Source organism: Vespula vulgaris, chromosome 2, assembly GCF_905475345.1.
Source record: "Vespula vulgaris chromosome 2, iyVesVulg1.1, whole genome shotgun sequence".
NCBI lineage: Eukaryota > Metazoa > Arthropoda > Insecta > Hymenoptera > Vespidae > Vespula > Vespula vulgaris.
In genome coordinates, this window is record NC_066587.1 from 17,150,321 (window position 1) to 17,169,768 (window position 19,448).

The 19,448-nt window shown below is 31.7% G+C and overlaps 5 protein-coding genes across 10 annotated transcripts in view; 3 read left to right on the top strand and 2 right to left on the bottom strand.

The window, feature by feature from the left end:
* The window catches only part of LOC127072653 (extracellular sulfatase SULF-1 homolog), a 63,312-nt gene extending 51,127 nt beyond the window's left edge, over positions 1-12,185 (top strand). The window contains exons 4-17 of one of the 2 annotated variants that reach the window (XM_051013227.1): positions 3,961-4,282; positions 4,501-4,651; positions 4,777-4,952; positions 5,813-5,923; positions 6,296-6,582; positions 6,698-7,048; positions 7,285-7,441; positions 7,524-7,806; positions 8,191-8,373; positions 8,434-9,493; positions 9,577-9,984; positions 10,052-10,243; positions 10,389-10,476; positions 10,551-12,185. In XM_051013227.1, coding sequence (XP_050869184.1) covers positions 3,961-4,282; positions 4,501-4,651; positions 4,777-4,952; positions 5,813-5,923; positions 6,296-6,582; positions 6,698-7,048; positions 7,285-7,441; positions 7,524-7,806; positions 8,191-8,373; positions 8,434-9,493; positions 9,577-9,984; positions 10,052-10,243; positions 10,389-10,476; positions 10,551-10,632 — 3,851 coding nt within the window. In that variant the 3' untranslated portion in view covers positions 10,633-12,185. Of the gene's footprint in view, positions 1-3,960; positions 4,283-4,500; positions 4,652-4,776; positions 4,953-5,812; positions 5,924-6,295; positions 6,583-6,697; positions 7,049-7,284; positions 7,442-7,523; positions 7,807-8,190; positions 8,374-8,433; positions 9,494-9,576; positions 9,985-10,051; positions 10,244-10,388; positions 10,477-10,538 lie in introns of both variants that reach the window. The other variant, XM_051013226.1, reaches the window with a different exon arrangement.
* Positions 12,186-12,311: 126 nt separating this feature from the next.
* On the bottom strand, positions 12,312-13,235 carry LOC127072664 (MRN complex-interacting protein). Its single transcript, XM_051013248.1, has 3 exons — positions 13,034-13,235; positions 12,878-12,946; positions 12,312-12,794 (listed from the first exon to the last, which is right to left on the bottom strand). Exons 1-3 carry the CDS (start codon positions 13,082-13,084, stop codon positions 12,318-12,320), a joined length of 597 nt encoding a protein of 198 aa, XP_050869205.1. The 5' UTR covers positions 13,085-13,235; the 3' UTR covers positions 12,312-12,317.
* A 146-nt stretch (positions 13,236-13,381) lies between these two features.
* On the top strand, positions 13,382-14,606 carry LOC127072665 (ATP synthase subunit s, mitochondrial). 2 transcript variants are annotated; one of them, XM_051013250.1, is made up of 5 exons: positions 13,382-13,528; positions 13,590-13,681; positions 13,877-14,052; positions 14,165-14,327; positions 14,413-14,606. In XM_051013250.1, the coding sequence occupies exons 1-5, from the start codon at positions 13,517-13,519 to the stop codon at positions 14,519-14,521; spliced, it is 552 nt and encodes a 183-aa protein (XP_050869207.1). In that variant the 5' UTR covers positions 13,382-13,516; the 3' UTR covers positions 14,522-14,606. The 2 variants fall into 2 exon arrangements, with proteins under 2 accessions (XP_050869207.1, XP_050869206.1); XM_051013249.1 differs by having other exon boundaries at positions 13,877-14,082; positions 14,413-14,559.
* A 489-nt stretch (positions 14,607-15,095) lies between these two features.
* Positions 15,096-17,332, top strand: LOC127072662 (peroxisome assembly protein 12). Its single transcript, XM_051013245.1, has 6 exons — positions 15,096-15,981; positions 16,071-16,179; positions 16,270-16,466; positions 16,536-16,904; positions 16,991-17,076; positions 17,138-17,332. The coding sequence occupies exons 1-6, from the start codon at positions 15,862-15,864 to the stop codon at positions 17,244-17,246; spliced, it is 990 nt and encodes a 329-aa protein (XP_050869202.1). The 5' UTR covers positions 15,096-15,861; the 3' UTR covers positions 17,247-17,332.
* Positions 17,333-17,368: 36 nt separating this feature from the next.
* LOC127072661 (uncharacterized) lies at positions 17,369-19,365 on the bottom strand. Of its 4 annotated transcripts, XM_051013243.1 has the most exons (7): positions 19,087-19,278; positions 18,669-18,917; positions 18,181-18,590; positions 17,994-18,093; positions 17,835-17,936; positions 17,614-17,769; positions 17,369-17,535 (listed from the first exon to the last, which is right to left on the bottom strand). In XM_051013243.1, exons 2-7 carry the CDS (start codon positions 18,789-18,791, stop codon positions 17,479-17,481), a joined length of 948 nt encoding a protein of 315 aa, XP_050869200.1. In that variant the 5' UTR covers positions 18,792-18,917; positions 19,087-19,278; the 3' UTR covers positions 17,369-17,478. The 4 variants fall into 4 exon arrangements, with proteins under 4 accessions (XP_050869200.1, XP_050869201.1, XP_050869198.1 ...); XM_051013244.1 differs by lacking the exons at positions 18,669-18,917; positions 19,087-19,278 and adding an exon at positions 19,285-19,365; XM_051013241.1 differs by having other exon boundaries at positions 17,871-17,936; positions 18,669-19,278.
* Between the last annotated feature and the right edge of the window lie 83 nt (positions 19,366-19,448).

Consider the following 19,448-nt stretch of genomic DNA (forward strand, 5'->3'; position numbering starts at 1 on the left):
CGATAGAGGATGAGAGAATCGGCCAGGTCGCGCTTTTCTCCTGCAGGTGAGATTATCTAAATTTAAATCGTGTGGCTCGGCCTCCGGTGCTTCGAAGGTGCATTGTTCGCCTCGTCGTTACGCCTCGAGAGGACTCGCCGCCAGTTTTTCGAGTACTCGTGGGACGGTAGGTAGGTAGGTAGATAGGTAGGTAGGTAGGTAGGTAGGTAGGTAGGTAGGTAGGTAGGTAGGTAGGTAGGTAGGTAGAACGAAGAACGAAGAAGAAGAAGGAAAGAATGAAAGAAAAAAAAACAAAGAAAAAGAAAAGAAGCAAAAAAGAGAGGGAGTCGCGAAACGATCGAGAAGGGACGCACGATACCACTACTACGCACCCACACACGTTGAGTGAAAGGGCCGAAAGGGTTACAAAAGGGCACCGATAGAGTCTGCAGGTGCTGTTCTCCAAGGATCGCTGCATTTTCATGGAGAGTTGTTGCGACCCTCCTCGAGATATTCTCTCCTCACTATCGAAAGAGAGTAGACCCTTTTGATTACTTTCGTACGAGCCGCCAAAGTTCGATGCAACTATCTTCTCACCTTTCTCTCTCTCTCTCTCTCTCTCTATCTCTATCTCTATCTCTTTTTTTGTCCTATGTTTGAATTTTTTAAACGTAAATGTCTTCTCACCGATAAGGATTCCCTATCGTATATGTTTTAGTAAAATTTGTTTAGCAAATTTGTTTTTTGTCTTCTTGAAAAAAGAAAAGAAGAAAGAAAAAAAAGATATTTTATAACGAATATTTATACTTAAGATTATTTTACTTTTAGGACAATTTCAATAGATATCAATATCGAAATTAAAAATGTCCAAGTACAGATTTGTATCGCAACAATATTTCTCCGATAAAAATATTAATATCTGTTGAGTTAACGATAATAAAAAAATATTTGAGAATTTGTTAAATCATATTGTATTTTTAAAAACTACGAGTATCGATATAGAAATGAGAGAAGTTTTATTTGAGAATTTAAAAATCCTTTTTTGTAATATTTCAAAAGAAGAATTTTTTAATAAGTAATAATGTAAATATCGATATTTATTTGTCGCGTTTAAAATATATCGATTTAAGAAGTATTTTATTCGTGTTCCGCCATCGTTTTAGATAATCAAAAACGATCATAATTCGTTGTACAGAGTGAGGCAGCTCGTGCCGATCGTTAAACGTTTCGTGCTCCGAAGCGTGCTACGGTACGCGTTTGAAATCGTGCGAAGTAAGAACGAGCTCGATGTACTTAACCGATGTACCAGGGCCTCCGTTTTAAACCATGTGCATGCAAACGTATAAACGATCGGTGAGAAGCCCCCGTCGTGCGTTTTAGAACTCGAAAAACGGGTTAATACCCCCGCTGCACGAAACAACTTCCTTTCGAACTTCCTCATGTAATCGGGAGTGCTTCTACATAAACTTTAAATCCTATGTACATATTTGTTAGAGAGATTATGATAGTTCTCTCATTAAATCAGATTAAAGTGTTTAGATAATTAAGAATACATAAAATACAATTATTTATTATATTTAATATATAACATTATATATTTCATATATAATGAATAATATTAAATAATATCTATAATAAATAATGTCATATAAATAATATATATATATATCGAAGAGTTTTAATTAAGTTATATTTGATATATAATAAATAATTGTTTGTCAAATGATTAATAATCTTTCTTAATCATACTTTCAAAGTTTGATTTTGAAATCATATTTCTATAGATCGATCGATCCACTGTATTTAATTCGGAGGATTCTCGTTCCGGTCGTTGACACTACACTACATTCGTAGCAAGAGTGCACTTTACATGGCGCTGATTTAGCGCCAGCCTAAAAATAAACCCATGCCACCGGGCCGGCCGTAAATATCAATTAAATTCTTATCGCGCGACGCATTGCATAGGAGGAACACGAATCGATCAAAGCGTAGCAGACTCGGCTAACGATCCATGTACATATGTACACATATACATATTTTTCGAGGAAGTTAATGGATTTATTCGAACGTGATTGGTAGCAAAGTGTCGGCTTAAGAAACTCGAGTGATAATTCTTCTTATCAAAAAGATTGAAAAAGAAAATTCGAAGATGTTATTTTTTTCTGATATTTTGTTATCTTTATTTCTTTTAACACACACACGCACGCGCGTGCGGACACAACGTATACAAATTTATCTAAATTGAATTTTACACGCGAAGAGAATAAAAAGGAGAAAAAAAAAGAAAAAAAAGATATATATATATATATATATATAAAGATTTGTACAAACTGTTTGGCATTGGTATGTCGTAAGGACGAGTGGTTCTCTGGCAAAGATCGAACGTTACTCGATACGAATTTCGTCCACCAATCACGTGCCTTTCCTTTTCGTGAATTCACTGCAGTGACCTACATATACATACGATATATGTATACACACATATCCGCATGCTATTATCCTCGAACGGTGTCATCGCTAACGTTTTATACGAGATTATTCGTTTTGTTCGCTCCAACTGAAAGTTGGTCCGAACGCGACTGGCGCCAGGACATCGTGGCTCCTTTATATCCTTCTTCTCTTTCCTCTCTTTCTCTCTCTCTCTCCCTCTTTTTTCCTCTTTCTTTTTCTTTTATCCTCCTTTTGTTGGATGAGAGAAATCGTTCGACCTTAACTCTCAGATTCCTTTTTATAACTCTGAAATGAGTCATTATCCTTGCATTTTAATTCGGATCTCTCCATCATTCATTCTTCTCTTTCTTTTATTCTTTTTCTTTTTCTCCTCCTCTCTCTTTCTCTCTCTCTCTCCTTCTTTCTCTTCTCTCTCTCTTTCTCGTCACGGGTCTACCGTTTCGGAAAGCAACAGGTGTGTCGAGCGATCGTTCGATTAAATCCCATTATAACACGAGATTTTTCTTTTATTGTAAAATTCTGTGAAACCGGTCGTTCGATCTTGTTAAGTGAATTTTCAAAATGCTCCCTCCCTCTCCCTCTCTCTCTCTCTCTCTCTCTCTCTCTCTCTCTCTCTCTCTCTCTCTTTATAAAGAGTGTGTCGAGATTAATTGATGGAGAATGAAATTACGATGCAAAGTACGATGTCGAAGGATCGATCGATTGGGAACATCGATATTGAGATGTCATCGTTGAAGATAAAACGACAAGTTAATACGATCGTTCTGCCGCGGTGGTCCACGTTTTGCCTCCCCTTTTCTCCTCCTCTTCCTCCTCCTCCTCCTCCTTCTTCTACCGCCCCTTCTTACATGCCTTCTCTCTCTCTCTCTCTCTCTCTCTCTCTCTCTCTCTCTCTCTTTCTATCTCGTTGTAAAAAGTTGTCTCGACCGAAATCCTTCCCGTGTAATTTTGTCGACGAAAAAAAAAAGATAGTAGTATCGATATCTATCGAACACTACTTCGAAGTGTATAGAGGAGGAACGACGAAGGCTAATAAATATATACGAGCGGTCGTTGCAACCCAAAAGAGGCGACCTCGCGTACTACGTTTGAATTAATTATTTCGTAGCGATCTCCCTCTCTCAGACATGAATAATTCAATTCAACAAGAGAGAGAGAGAGAAAGAGAGAGAAAGAGAGAAATAGGTGTGGGAGGTCGATGATTATTCTTGACCAGTTTTACCGATGGCACCAAGCGCCAAATCAAAATCTCTTTTTTCAACGTAAAAAAAAAGGAAGAAGAAGAAGAGAAAAGAAAAAAAAAGAAGAAATAACGAGGAGTCGCTTGATTTATTTATTTACCTTTTAATTTTTTAATTTTTAATTTTTACAATTTTTTGTATTTTTTCATCGACAAAAGTCAATGTTCACGTTTTGATTTGAAGGGACAATCGAACCGGAGAAAACACAATCAATTTTCTCTGTAGAGAACGTATGAGATTAATTAACGGTATTAACGCGTTCTCCTCTTTCACTTTGCTCTGTTTCCAGGATACTTCGGTAAATATTTGAACAAGTACAACGGCTCGTACATACCGCCTGGTTGGCGGGAATGGGGTGGTCTGATAATGAACTCGAGATACTACAACTACAGCGTCAACATGAACGGGAAGAAGATAAAGCACGGCTTCGAGTATAGCAAGGACTATTATCCGGATTTAATAGCTAACGATAGCGTTGCGTTTCTACGGCAAAGCAAGCATAATTTCGCCCGCAAGCCGGTAATGTTGGTTGCAAGTTTTCCGGCGCCTCATGGACCAGAAGATTCCGCGCCGCAATTCTCGCATCTCTTTTTCAACGTCACCACTCATCAGTAAGTATGCATATAGAATGATCTTTCTCCCTAGAGTCAACATCGAGTTAAATCTTAGCAGGGTGGTCGACCCCGATTTTGCAAACATTCGTACCTCCTAAGAATTTCTCTGATCTTCTCATTCTCAACGTACACACACACACGCGCGCGCGCGTACACACAGACATATACTAGACACGCGCGTACACACACGCTCTTTCACTTTCTCACTGTTACAGTACGCCAGCTTACGATTACGCACCAAATCCAGACAAACAGTGGATTCTCCAAGTCACTCAGAAGATGCAGCCTATACACAAACAGTTTACGGATCTCTTGATGACCAAGAGACTCCAGACTTTGCAGAGTGTCGACGCAGCGGTCGATAGAGTGAGTTTGTTTATATATACGTATAAAAAGAAAAAAGAAAAAAAAAAAGAAGAAAGAATCGACAAAGAAAAGACACGAAACGATAATAAACGTGTAAAAGAATAATGTTATTTCTGTATCTATAGATCTATCAAGAATTGAAAGACTTGGGAGAGTTGGATAATACCTACATCATTTACACATCCGACCACGGTTATCACTTGGGACAATTCGGTCTTATCAAAGGCAAGAGCTTCCCATTCGAGTTCGACGTCAGAGTACCTTTCCTCATAAGAGGACCTGGCATAGAACCTGGATCCGTGTAAGTTTTAGATCGATTTGGAATAATTACAAGGATCGTCGTTCGGTTACTTTGTAATTTTATTAACGATACTAAAAGAAAAGGAATAGCTCGTTTTTTCATCATCGAACAGGATCGTCGATCGTTAAAAGCATAAGATCTATTTGCTCCGTAATTCGTTAGGTCGATCGTATACTCAGACACAGTATATATCTGTATATATATATATAGAAATACAATCTGTTCGTTCCCTTAGCAAGATTTCACGGCAATAAATAGAGCACTTGCACGTAAGTGCCCGTTGTCTGGAACGTCTTCTGGAATTACGGTTTCGCGGTCCGCCATAAAGAGTCTTGGTACGCTATAAATTATCCTGCTGGACCGTGAAACCAAGCGCGATGAGAAAAGTGGTCCGCGACTGTTGTATTGGTATTAGTGATAATGGTGATGATAGTAGTAGTAGTAGTAATAGTAGTTGTAGTAGTAGTAATAATACCAATACATTTTTACTCGTATTGATAGAAGAGATGGTAGTATCAGCAAGAACATCGTTTCAACGTGATACATGTACATAGATACTTTCGAATATAAATCCATGTCGAGTCGGACCGTGATTCTCCTTGTGTCGCGTTGTTACTTCTATCTCCATTGGTTTTTGCGACTAATCGTTGTGGAAATTGACTGAGGGATAAAGAGAGACTGAAGAGAAACGATTCAACGCACGTCCTTCTTCTTCTTCTTCTTCCTCTTCTTCTTCTCTTCCTCCTTGTTCCTCCTCTTCTTCCTACGATTGAGTAATGGATCTTGGTGTATAAAGCAAATACCCCTAAGTGCTACCTTTAAGCATCGAGTCGCGATAGAAGGTCTATGTAACGTTCCAGAGTAGACGACATAGTTTTAAACATTGATCTGGCGCCGACCTTCCTGGACATCGCCGGCGTCGAAACACCACCGCAGATGGATGGCCGATCTTTCAAGATGCTTTTTCTAAAGTGAGTCATTTTATATAGCGACATATTAGACGATTAAATTATCATGCAATAATATCTCAAACTTTTTTGCCACGAGTCTCCCGAGCTTACGTTACGTTCGTCGCATCACGAATCTTACTTTACTTAACACAAAATTCTTACTCGTAATATGTATATATATATTTTTTTATTAATAAATAATAATATTAATATATACATATATATTCTTATAATCGTATTAATATATAATACTTTATTAGAATTACTGTTATTGCAATTATTGATATTTTCTCGTTTTTTATTTTCTTGTTAATAATAAAGATTACACGAAAAAAAAAAAAAAAAAAAAAGAGAGAACGGAAGACATAATACGTTAACGATGATTTTTTTCAGTAATAAACGTGGAAGAAGGCCGAAAATAAAATGGCCAGATACATTCCTAATCGAATCGTCGGGTCGTCGAGAGACCCCAGAGTCAATCGCTGAATCGAAAGCACGAGAAGCGAGAAGGCAAAACGCGACGATGACGAGGCAAACGCATGGTTCACAGAACGAGGAGGTTGATGACATTACCGAAGCCGATGATTCTGAGACCGATCGGCGATTTATAGAAAATGATACTGGAAGCGATCAAGATATTTCCGAGGATGATTTCGACGAGTCGATTATCGATGAAACAAGTATACAATTTTCTCGTTAAACTTTTAATCAATATTTTTCACGACAACAAACAATTTTTTCAATATCGCATTTTTCTCCAGATGTAATAAAATGAAATATTCGTTTACGTCGTAGCTCCGGAATTGCATTTGGACAACAGAGTGCATCCGGTTCAATCGCCGTTCTCTTCGAAACACGAGCGTCTTGCAATCGAGTGTTCGAGACCGGAAGCACAGGCCGATTGCGTGCATGGTCAAAAGTGGCGTTGCGAGAGAGACGGTCATCGTTGGAGAAGACACAAATGTAGATACGCGTTACCACCGCCTATACAAAGGACGTCGAAAAAATGTGCATGTTTCACGCCACAGGGATTGGTTTACACTAGATTGGAGACTAACGATTTCGATATATCGAGATATGGATTTGGAAGAGATCGAAGACCTTTAGATCCTTATGGCGAAACGACTGGATATTTTATGAAACGAGGTAAGTTTTTCATTTCAAAAAAGAATAATTTCTTCGATGAAACTATTAATTGAAGAACTTTGTTATACGATGAATGAATATATCGTTATATATGAATATAATGGGGAATGTTTTGTTAGATAAATTATTTATATACAAATATTAATAGATCTTTTATAAAATGTATGAAATTTGTAATAATTATGTTTCGACGTAAATAATTAATAAAAAATATATATATATATATATAAATCAAGGTAAAAGAGAAATATCCGAGAACGATGAACTCGAGGAAGATGATTTTGATGACGATATGAGAGATCGACGAGCTATAGACGAGGAAGACGACGATGAATTCCTTCAGGATTTGGATACACTTAAAAAAGATGTCCACGAGGACGACTATTCCTTCAGGTATCTAATTAGTCGCTAAATTAAACGGAAATAGGATTATCCTGATCTTTCGTTATGAAGCGCAGGTAAACGTTGCTTTCAGAAATGCCTATCGTAATAATACGAGAGTAATGCGGATCGACACGGACGATGACGACGAGCATAAGAGTAATGTAGAAGAAAAAGCATGGGATGATCGTCTGATTTCAAGTTACTCGATTAACGATTTCGATCCTAGTTTAGATAAGATCGTAAAAGGTCGATTAAATGTCGAAGATGTGATCAAGAGACATAGAAGAGTACGAAGGAGTGCAACGAAGAAGGATACGATTGAACACGTTACACAGATAATGGAAAGTATAGAGGAAGAATTGGACGATTTAAAAGTACGTTGAAAATATTTTTTTGTATAATTATATTTCTAGTGTTTTATTAATCCTTTAGCTATAATATAAATCGTTATAGTGACTACCCGCTATTTTTTTTCTTTTTTCTTTTTTGAACGAATGCCTTTTCTTTCTTTTTTTTTTCTTTTTAAGAACCGCTATAATGGCTCGCTTGTTTTCTTCCTTAGTTTATACTAACGCAAATGTATAGTCGAAAGCCATCGAAATAGCCGCATTAACTTCGTTTACATTTCTCGTTTACATTTCGTTCTCACAACGGTAGAGTAATAGTAATCCATGCTAGATGATATAGCTAACTACTACACATTCCGTTATAGTTTAAGAATCCATCTGTAATGTTCCTTTCGTCGTTTCGTTTCACAGCAAACGCATGCACGTCATTCTACCTCGCCACGAGTGACTTTACCATCCAAATGTTCGGTACTTCCCGAGGGTGGTGTGAATTGTAGCGAAGCTATTTATCTGGATCCGAACGAGTGGAGAATATCCAGACGAAAGATCGAACAACAAATCAAGGAGATGAGAATGCAGTTAGAGACTTTGAAGGTACGTTGATATTTTATACGTTATATATCGTGATTAATTAAATTCTTATGAATTATTTAGGAAATACGTCGACATTTAATGATTAAACGTCCTCAATTCATTCCGGACAATGAAGAGGAGTCTGCCGAGCCAGAGGAACCACATGTTTCTCATAAACCACATTATCATACTTCTAAGAATCATACCAGCAGGCATCACAAAAAACATGAGAAAGGGCCCCATGCGAATTCGATTAACGTAACCACTACTACCACCCATCGATCTACTTCAAAGTCGACTCAATTTTCTACCATCGAGAAAGACTCGACGATTCACGATGATAATATAAATAGATATAACGTTACTCAAGCAGAAATTTCGATTAATGAAAGAGAATCTACTTTGGAGTTATCCAACACGACTACTACTACTACTACTACTACTACTGCTACTGCTACTGCTACTGCTACCACCATTACTACTACTACTATGTCACCAAAAGCGAAAAAGATTCCACGTCGACAAAAAGTCAAAGAACCATCTAACAATACTACCGATAGCGAAGATAATAAACAACAAAGACGTAGAAAAATTTCGTATAACCGAAAGAACAATAATACCCTTCTTACCAATAGCGTTCACGATGACGTCCCACCAAATCAAAACGTAAATGAAAATATTGGAACTGTTACTCCTAGCCAAGAAGACCAAGTAACTTTCAATCAAAAATCGCAATATCGAACAAATAAATCAACCAATGTTCCAATCGTCTTTACCAGTGCTCACGATGGCACTCAAGATAATTATAGAAGTAACAACGTAAATAACAAATTAACGACGACCGAATTAACGTCACATCATGTATCATCGTTCGTAACTGAAACACCAGGTTCGATTGGAACAGTCCAGTTTGGTACACCAGTGTTCAAACCAACTGTATCTGCCGCACTAAACCATCCTACTTCAACTAAGAGCGAAACTACTAGTACAACTAGTTCAACGATACAATTAACTGTACCAACTACAATTCCACCTGCTAAGAAATTACCAAAAGTACAAAAGAACAAAACGGGTGCTATTCTGGGACCAGCTAGAATAGATGTTACCATTTTGGAGACTCCGGATAGAAAACATAAACAAGGTATATTTTTATAATCACATTATATACTCGATATATGTATGTATTGTTATTGAAAAAAAAAAAAATTGTATTTTATATAATAGGTATAACAGCGACAAATAATAATGGTCGTTTACCACCGTTACTAAACAGTCCTTTAGAAGCACGTCACAAGTGCTATTGCGAACCTGATTCGTATTCGAAGAAAGATGAGAAAGAGATAGCTAGAGAGGAAAGGAGACGGTTAAAAGAGGAACGACTTAAGAAGAAAGAACGCAAACTTAAGAAAAAGGCTAAGCTTGAAAAGGATTGTTTGACTGAAAAGATGAATTGCTTCGAGCATGACAATGATCATTGGCGCACTGCTCCATTGTGGAATGCAGGACCATTCTGTTTTTGCATGAATGCTAACAATAATACGTATTCCTGTATACGTACTATTAACGTAACGCATAATTTCCTTTATTGTGAATTTACTACAGGTTTAGTGACTTTTTACAATTTAAGAGTCGGTGAGTATAGAAGATAAGTTTTTAATATAAAAATCGAAAATATCTTTATTATATTATGTTTTTATAGATCCGTTTGAACAATGGAATAGAATATCGATGTTGACACCGTCAGACAGATCTTATCTTCACGATCAATTGGAACATTTGAAAGGTTGTAAAGGAACGCGCGATTGTACCGTAGGAAGCGCCAGAGAGACAATGCCTCAAGTTCAACAACATCAAAAATATATATCTAAGAGAAAGTATAGTAATACATTTGGTATGTAACAGCATTATACATTTCTACTTTATTAAGTATCTCTCTTAGTTTGTTAACAGCGTTGTTACTTCTTTTTTTTATTTCTTTATTTATTTATCTTTTTTTTTATTCCTTTTTTTTTATTTTTTTTTTTTTTTTTATTTAGAGGATTTATTTGTGCCATCAGCCTTACAAATTATTCGAGAAAGTGAACTCGGTAGTCCGCCTAATAAAAGACGGAAAAAATTACCAAGGTAAGTTGTATTTGTATTATTTCATTTCCCAATTCAGTGAGAGATATTTTAATATCTTGTAGCGTTTGGAACAGGCGAAGTCGAAGTTGGCAAAGTAACTTCAGACATCATGAAGATGCAACGACTTCACGACGTCACAGACATCAGTATTGGTAAATTTATTTCTATTATTTTTATTTTATTTTATTTTATTTTATTTTTTTTTTATTTCAAATTTTCTTTATAACAGTGTGACAAATTGCCTTAGAAATGTAATTAGTTTCGCAATGCATTTAATAATGTAATTTATTTTGTTATATTAGTAACAAAGATTATGATATTTAATTAAAACCATTTGAAATTCATTCAATTTTTATCATGGCACGCAATGAAATATTAACGATCTACTTTTTCTTGATAAATGTGTTAATAATATAAGATACATACATAGAACTGTTGTAATATTATTTGCAAAATTATTCGTGCTACATTAAAAAAAAAAGAAAAAAAAAACATCTACTTTTTAGAAATCCATTTTTTTGATATTTCAATACCGTTAAAGTCAATTTAATAAAATGAACTACTCATTTATATTAAAAATTCTCAAAGAAAAAGTAATAATCAGCTTTTGTAAACAGTTCTATGCTTTCTCTAACACAGTTCTAAATAATAAAAATGGCTATTCAAAAGGAGCTAGATACTCTTATATGGTTTCTCTGAAATTTTATTACATTGAAAGTAATATATGCTCTTAATAATGCACTGCCAATTTTTCTTAATACAATCATTTTTTATTAATATTTTTAAATGAATATTTAGAAAGAGGATATGTATAAGATTAGATCACTGCAGCACAGCTGTTATACTATCCTAAGAGACTGTGTACATTTATTGATATATATAAGCAAGAAATTTTTTGTACAACTAGCTTCACAGAAACGGCTTTCTTACTTCAATTATATGAAATCAACATTTACGTTTAATAAGTAGAAATAAATTATATTGTTTATATACTCTAAACTTCATTCTGTTAAAAATGATATTACTACAATGGATGAATGTTTAATAAAAAATTAGGATATTGATATGTACTAAGAAAAAAAAAAAAAAGAAGAAAAAATACATAAGAAAAAATTAGCATTAGAAATACATGTATGATATATCATTTTTATAATAAGTTTTATTATATTTATTTTTTCATATTATAAAAATTCTACTAATTTTTCTTACATAAATATATATCGCTATAACTTTTCATTTGATGGGGACAATACTAAAGATTAGTTTCTTTATTGTTATTATAATAGATTCAGATTTTTATGAGGACAATGTATTCTACTGTTATTATTAAAAAATCGTTTAAGAATATCAAAAGTCTAGTTAAAGGACTAAGTTGACGTATAGAGCAAAAGAGTTTATTATCATAATTCATCCAGTGCTTATTCTATCTTTATTTCATAATGCATTACAGATATCATTTAGCTTTCAGGCTTGCACCTGTGCATATGTAGATAATAAATAAATAACTTATTTATATTTTTAATTGATCTTATGACATTGTAAAGCTTGTAAAAAGATAATTCAAAAAAAAAAAAACAAAAAAAAATAGAAAATTTTTTGAATTATTTTTATGTATCTAATTCTGTAATAAAATATTACTGTTTAGACACAACTGTCCTTGCCATAAAATAATTATTTAAATAAAAGTCATTTCTCATTTGCCAATGATATATAGTTGTTTTATTTAATTAATGAAATAATGATATGAATATAAATAATAAAGCAATAATTTTCTATTATAATTAAAATAAATGATATAAATAAACATATATATATAACGAATAAATTATGTACATTAAAAATTAAAAATCAAGCGCATCATCGAAATCTTCATAAGTTTCAAATATATTTTGACTTTCTTTTGTATTATTTGTTATAGGTTTAATTTCGGTCTTACTATTAACATCAGAAGTAGATTCCGAACTTATAAGTTTAAAATCTTCTTTTATGCTACTTGCATAATCATCCACTTCACTTTCATAGATAAGATCATCACTGAAATGATCTCTACAATTTTCATAATCATTGTCTATAGTCCGTTCTTTATAATCACATTCTTTATCGGATACATGCATACAATCATCCAATAATATTTCGGAATGATTAGACCCGTTATTAGAAACTTGTCGATCAGATGATTCTTGTTTCTCATAGGATACGTAATTGCTGTTATCAATATTGAAATGAGTTGTTTGCGACGATTCAAAACCTTTTAACTTTTGAGAATTTAATTCCTGTACATGCAAACGACAATCCTTTCCTGATCCTTGAAAATAAACCTAGATACGATAGTTCTCTTTTATACTGTGATATAATACATCTATATAAATTAAAGAAATTAAAAAAAAAATATATAACATACTCGCCGGATAGATTGCTTTTCATTACAAACTTTGCACTGCCATTTCTTCGCTTTTTTAACAATATGAACCTATGCGAATTTATAAAACGAATACGCATGTTGTGATCATAATGAATATATTAAGTAATGATATAAAAAACAAAAAGATTAACTTACTTGAAACATTTGACAGGAATAACAGCATAATATATTCATTTCCTGCGACATGTTTAATTTTCGATAAATATTCAAGCTCTTTCTGTTGTTCTTATATTCCGTTCTTGATATAACCTTGAAATATCTTTTATGTTGTTGATCACTTCAACGATTATTATTTTTATTGTAAATCTAATTCGCAATATTACTTGACACAATATTACTACGAAATATATCCCACGTTTTTATTTAATGTAAAATAATATTAAAATTTAAAGAACCGTACAGTTTTAGTTTGCCGCCATTCTCCCGAAATACTACTTGGCGCCAAATTTCTTCATGTAGATGGCTCTTCGTAACAACGTAGTTATTTTACCAATAACATGAGTGAAAGAGAAAGGAATTATTGCGTTCTGTTATTGCTGTAATTCTGTTATGTTACAATAACGGATATTTACGTAAATAACTAAATAAAAGAAGAATAAATTCATCGGAATATTCGCTATGATTAATCAGGTTTTAATCATTGATTCTTACCTTGTATAAAAAATTTTTTGTATAAATATTTTTGTTACAGATTCTAAATGGAAAATTTATTTCTTTTATAAGACAAGAAAACGGATTATTAAAAAGATCTTTATTTTATTGGCTGACCATAATTTTTAATAGGTATCTTAATATATAAATCGTTTTTTTAATTCATGCTTATAACAATTAATGTATCTTTAACTTGTAACTTGTTCCTATTTTTTGAAAATATTGACTTTCATATCAATAATTAAATTGTTTTCAATTATTTATAATAGTTGAATTATTTACTTATTTTGTTATTCATATCCTACAAACTGAATTTTGTACTTCAAGTGTCGATAAAAAAAGAATCGAAGAGGTTGGTCCTGATCAAGCTTGTGCTGAATGGCTCTTAAGAAATGGAGCTTATGTAAAATGGAAAAATTCTTCAGAATATTTGAAAGATTATAATATTTTGATCAAACAAACAGGAACAAATTATATACAAAGCATTGAAGCTGAAAATGCAGGTATAACGTATGTAGGATTTCCATATTTTGGTTAGTACGACTAGCTAACATTTGTCTAGAAAAAAAGATAAATAAATCGTTCGTCTAACTTAATTGAAAAATATGTATTTAGATGGTTGTAAATATATAGAGGAGGTTAAACTTATTCGTTGTCCATACATTTGCAATAGAGCAATGTCTTCCTTATCGTATTTAAAGGAATCTTTAACGCATCTAGAAGTTATAGAATGTGCAAGCGTAACTGATGAAGGATTGTATAAGTTGAAAAAACTTCAGTATGTATAAATGTTTGAGACTTAAGAAAAATTTAATACCTTATGGTTACTTATGCTAAATTTGCTTCTTATTTTATACTTGTAGAAAATTGAAAATATTGAAACTTGAAGGAATGCCATATTTAAAAAATCCGGATGATGTCAGGAAACAATTAATGGAGTCTTTACCAAATGCTAAGATCGAATTGAAATGAAATATTTATCAATAAAATTATGATTTTATTACTATTTATTTATTAGTAACACACGAATAAATCGAATATAAAAAATTCAAAGAAATGAGATTTAAGACTGTTCATCATATCTGGTATATAATTACATATATCTGGATTGACATCAACAATGAATCTAAATGTAATTCTTGATCAATTTTGCCAAACAAGGTCTAATTTTGAAGATAAAGCTTTAAACTAGAAGATGGCATCTTCGAATTTTTCCTACAGGAAAAATCGCAGAAAAAGAAATAGTGCTGGGAGTTTTATTTTATAGGGTAGAAACGAATTAACGTTTTTATTTTTATAAAAATAATATATAAATAATATATACTATATAAGTTCGAGCTATGGAACGTTTAAATAAATGTATTATTGTTTAAATATTAGTTGATTATATTCTACGCACGTTTCAAATTGTTTAAACAATTTTAAAATAATCGAAATTATTTAAACTTACCAATTATTAGGAAAGATAGCTGCTTCGACGTTTACTCGACGGAGTGTAAAAGAGAACTGTTCGATAACAGTCAAAGTCAAGAAAAAGTTTATTTTTGTTAACGTAAACAGACCTACGACCATGAGTTTAAATTTTAACTCTATTGAAATATTAATTTAATTCTATTTACAATTTAAAATCAGTAGTGAAGCTTCTTCTTTTTAGCCACAAAGTGCGAGGGGCGCCACTGTAGAATAATTTGTTTTTCACGAAAATTGTGGAAACAAATATTTACAACAGCGAGTTTAAATGTAATTCGTGAAGGATTGTAATGAAAAAGATCTCATTATAAAAATGAAAGTTTAAGCGAGGACATGGCTTTCTCGAATTTTTTAAAAAGCTTTATTTTTAAACATAAATCATTGTCAAAGAGACATAATTATTTAACACGATTGTTTTCAAAGAATATAAAGCTTTTTGAAAAATTCGAGAAGACGATATCTTCCCTTAAACCTTCATCTTTAAAATGAGATCTTGTTTATCAAAATCGATCGAAAATGACGTCTGTATTTATTGTTGATATATATCCTTATAAAAGCAAGGTTAATGAACAATTTTTAAATATATTTCATATGGGCGCCGCATACGTCGCCATGTTTGATTTCTTTTAATGAAATGTAAATAGATACAGATCATTCGTTAATTTTATCTTGTTTTTAATAATTATGTTTATAACGTAATAAAGATAGATTTAATATGTGATATATTATTTCAATTAATAATAAAAGGAAGAATTTTATTTACGTTCGCAATATGTGATTGACAACGGATAGTAATAATTGTTATAATTTATATAATTGGCACATATAATATTAATAAAATAATGGCAGAAAAAGGTGCACATTTAACTGGTACAACGTGTACAAAACCTTCCATCTTCGAAATTATTGCACAAGAATCTCTTGCATATACGCTTGAACCTGCTTTTAAAAAGATTTTATCAGTATGTATATCAGATTAATTAATAATTTTCTATATGATTTTATATTTTATTATTGCTATAGTTTAATATTAAAAATGAAAATATTTTAGTTTGTTATATCCTTTAATCCTGAAAGATATGGGCATTTACTTGAATGGTCTGACGAGGGATATTTGATTTTTAATACATTCCTTCAACGATACTATTTCAGCAAATATTGTAAATACATTTACATATTTATTTTGTTTAGAACAAATATCTTATGAAATCATTCTTTATTTTTTTATATTAACTGTATTTATATTTTAGCTGCATCATTTTCTGAAACATTTTATGGGTTAAAACGTATTTCACTAATCGATAAAAAGTTTCATGATCAATTATCAGCAAAACAGAAATATCTTTCTTTGATGTTTCTTGTTTTATTACCATATTTTAGAGAAAAGTTGTCTAAACTTAGTTATCGATATAAACTTCAAGAAGCTGACAATTATATACCTAAATCAGTAAGTAAAAATATTATTGCAATTAATCAATAATATAATATGAATTATAAAATTGTATCATTGTTATAGAAGTGGGAGAGATTTTTCAAAACATGTGTTATTCAAGGTCATAATATTTACTTCACGTTATATGAGTCTATAACATTATGTAATTATATACTTTATGTATCTGGGAGATCAATGTATGCGACGCCGTTATTAAGGTTTCTTGGTATTGTACTTACTTATTCAGAAACAAGGAATATTGTTCCTATTACCGAATTGTTGCACAAAATTAGAAGCAGTTCTTTCACTATTAGCGATGGTTTAGATATAATTCAAACGACAGTTGCTAGATCTTTTGAAATTGGAGCATTCTTTCTACAATTCTTATCTTGGTGGACCCAAGAGAATTATTTTACCGATATAATGGCACTTCCAGCTCCATCAGCTCCAAAGGTAAGAAATATAAAATTAATAAAACATCCTTAGAGGATTTAGAGTGTGTTTCATAAGAAGCTTAATGATTTAATTTTTATTATAAGGTTAGACATTCAGCGGTAAAATATAAAGGACTATGTCCACTTTGTATGAAAGTGCCACATATACGTACAGTACTTATGGTATCAGGGTATGTATATTTAAACATCATTACATCTTTTGTATTGCATTGCAATTATTATTATTTGTAGGTATATATTTTGTTATCAATGTATTTTGTCCGAAGTGCGGAATAAGAAACGTTGTCCAGTAACAAATTATCCGGCAAATGAAAACGATTTAATACGTTTATATATATGATTTAATACGTTTATATGTAAATGAAATACGAAACAATGTAAATATTGAAACATTAAAAAGGCAAGTATATTTTTGAATAAAATTTATATTTATATTTGTTAAACAATATTTATTTACGTGTTAGTAATATGATAGTCATATATTTATAATGTTAACTATTTTTACGGCGGAATAATTTTTTTGAAAGCATAATACACTTTTGTTCATCTTCTAAGGTATATTTTATTATATTTTATACTTTTAATATTGCTCTTAATGTCATAATATAAGAAAATGTTTTATATATTACCTATACCATATAATAAGCAAGAATGAATCAATAATATAACATAATGTTTTATAAAAAAAATAAGTTAAATGTATTTACCAATCCACAAAATTTAAGAGACAAGGCAGGTACAATGCCGCTTACTGAGATTGTGATAGGCTTTTGACATCTTTGTATGATAAAAAGTATATTTTTGCGCATTGTCGAAGATTCTAGCCATGAGGATACGGTAATTAATGAAGTTAAATTAGAAGCCTGAAAGAATGATCATCAGTATTTAACAGGCTAATATAATACATCTTGTTTAAAATATACTTTACAATATCAGTTACTGCCTGAGCCACACAACTACATACAAGAAGTCGGGTAAAAGATAATATTGTTACTGCAGCAAACTGTGTTATATGTAGGAAGGGTATATTCTAAAAGAAAAATAATTGTATAAAATATTACGAAAAAAATTTCTATGAAATACTCACGTTTAACAACAGTAAACTACATGTAATCAAATATGTGCAAGCTGCAATTATGGATTTAACAACAATGGGTGTAACAGTATGCTCTATTATCGTGACATATCTATTAACAGAAATACATGATATATTAACTTTAATAATTTCAATTCACAACAATTAAAAAATTATTATTTATTATTCTAATTAATACCTGATGGTATCTTGATGTTCCATCACAAAATTTTTAAGTTCATCATTGCTAGTAATATTTTGCAATTTTATCCCAAGTATAATAAATTTAAAAGAGGCATAGCTTAACATTGCAATTACCATTATGTCAACACTAATAGCACAAAATGCCTGCATAACAGTATAAGTATTTAATACATATATAAGATATATTGCCCAACTCTTTTCCATTAGAAATGGATATATTGTATTAAGTGGTATATCTCTGTTGTGTAATACTGATGGAGCAAAGACAAAAATTGAACCACCACTAACAAAGACAGTGAACATAAATACTAAGAAAATGCTTGTATTCTTTAGATTATTTCGTCTTAGAGTCAATTCTTGAGAGGTTGCTTTGAACGAAAATTGCTTCATATCGTCTATAAGTATCTATAAAAAATTTCATTATATTTGTGTTTTATAACGATATATTTGAATATTCTATAAGGTATTGTAAAAATTCGCAACCTTGAAATTTGACTTTTGCAATGTGCAGTAACATAAATTGAAAAGTGATTCACATATATATACGAATTCTACTATTGATTTCATCATATTTACGATATCTTGACGATAATGATAAATACCCATCAATAACGCTAATATCGATGTTATACCATTAAGAGCATAACTGCACCATAAAACACCGTAGAAAATTTTTTTTAAAATATTAGCATCAGATTCCAATGGCCACGTCGCGGTGGTTACGTTTAACCACTGTAAAAATTTAATTAGATTATCGTGATCGGTTAAAAAATTCATTTCGAGCTTGTTATTATCTTTTTGTATCTTTTTCCTTCTCATTTTATACGAAATTTATTAATTAAAAGTAATTAAAAGTTATTTATTATTTCCGATTAAATTTTTACACGACTAAAACGCTTACGTTTAACTTGATTCAGTAAACTTATTTAAACTCGAATATCATTGCAGACTGAATCTACAACTAAGGCGTTGGAAAGAGTATTGAAAATGAATTATCGTTAATTATTATGAAGATCATTTTTAAAATATTAATTCAGTCGTCATAAGAAATGCAATTATTACTACTCGTTAGCGTTACTTAGATGTAACGAATTCATACTTAACGAGATTTCGTAATTACGTTTCCATTTATCTAATATTCACTGTATTATCACATGGTTTAACTTTTGAAGCCTTAGTAGATCTGAAATATCTATGTATATGTACATATTACATAACATTTTTTAAAAAAACAATGTTTGATAATTTTCAATATGAAAAGCG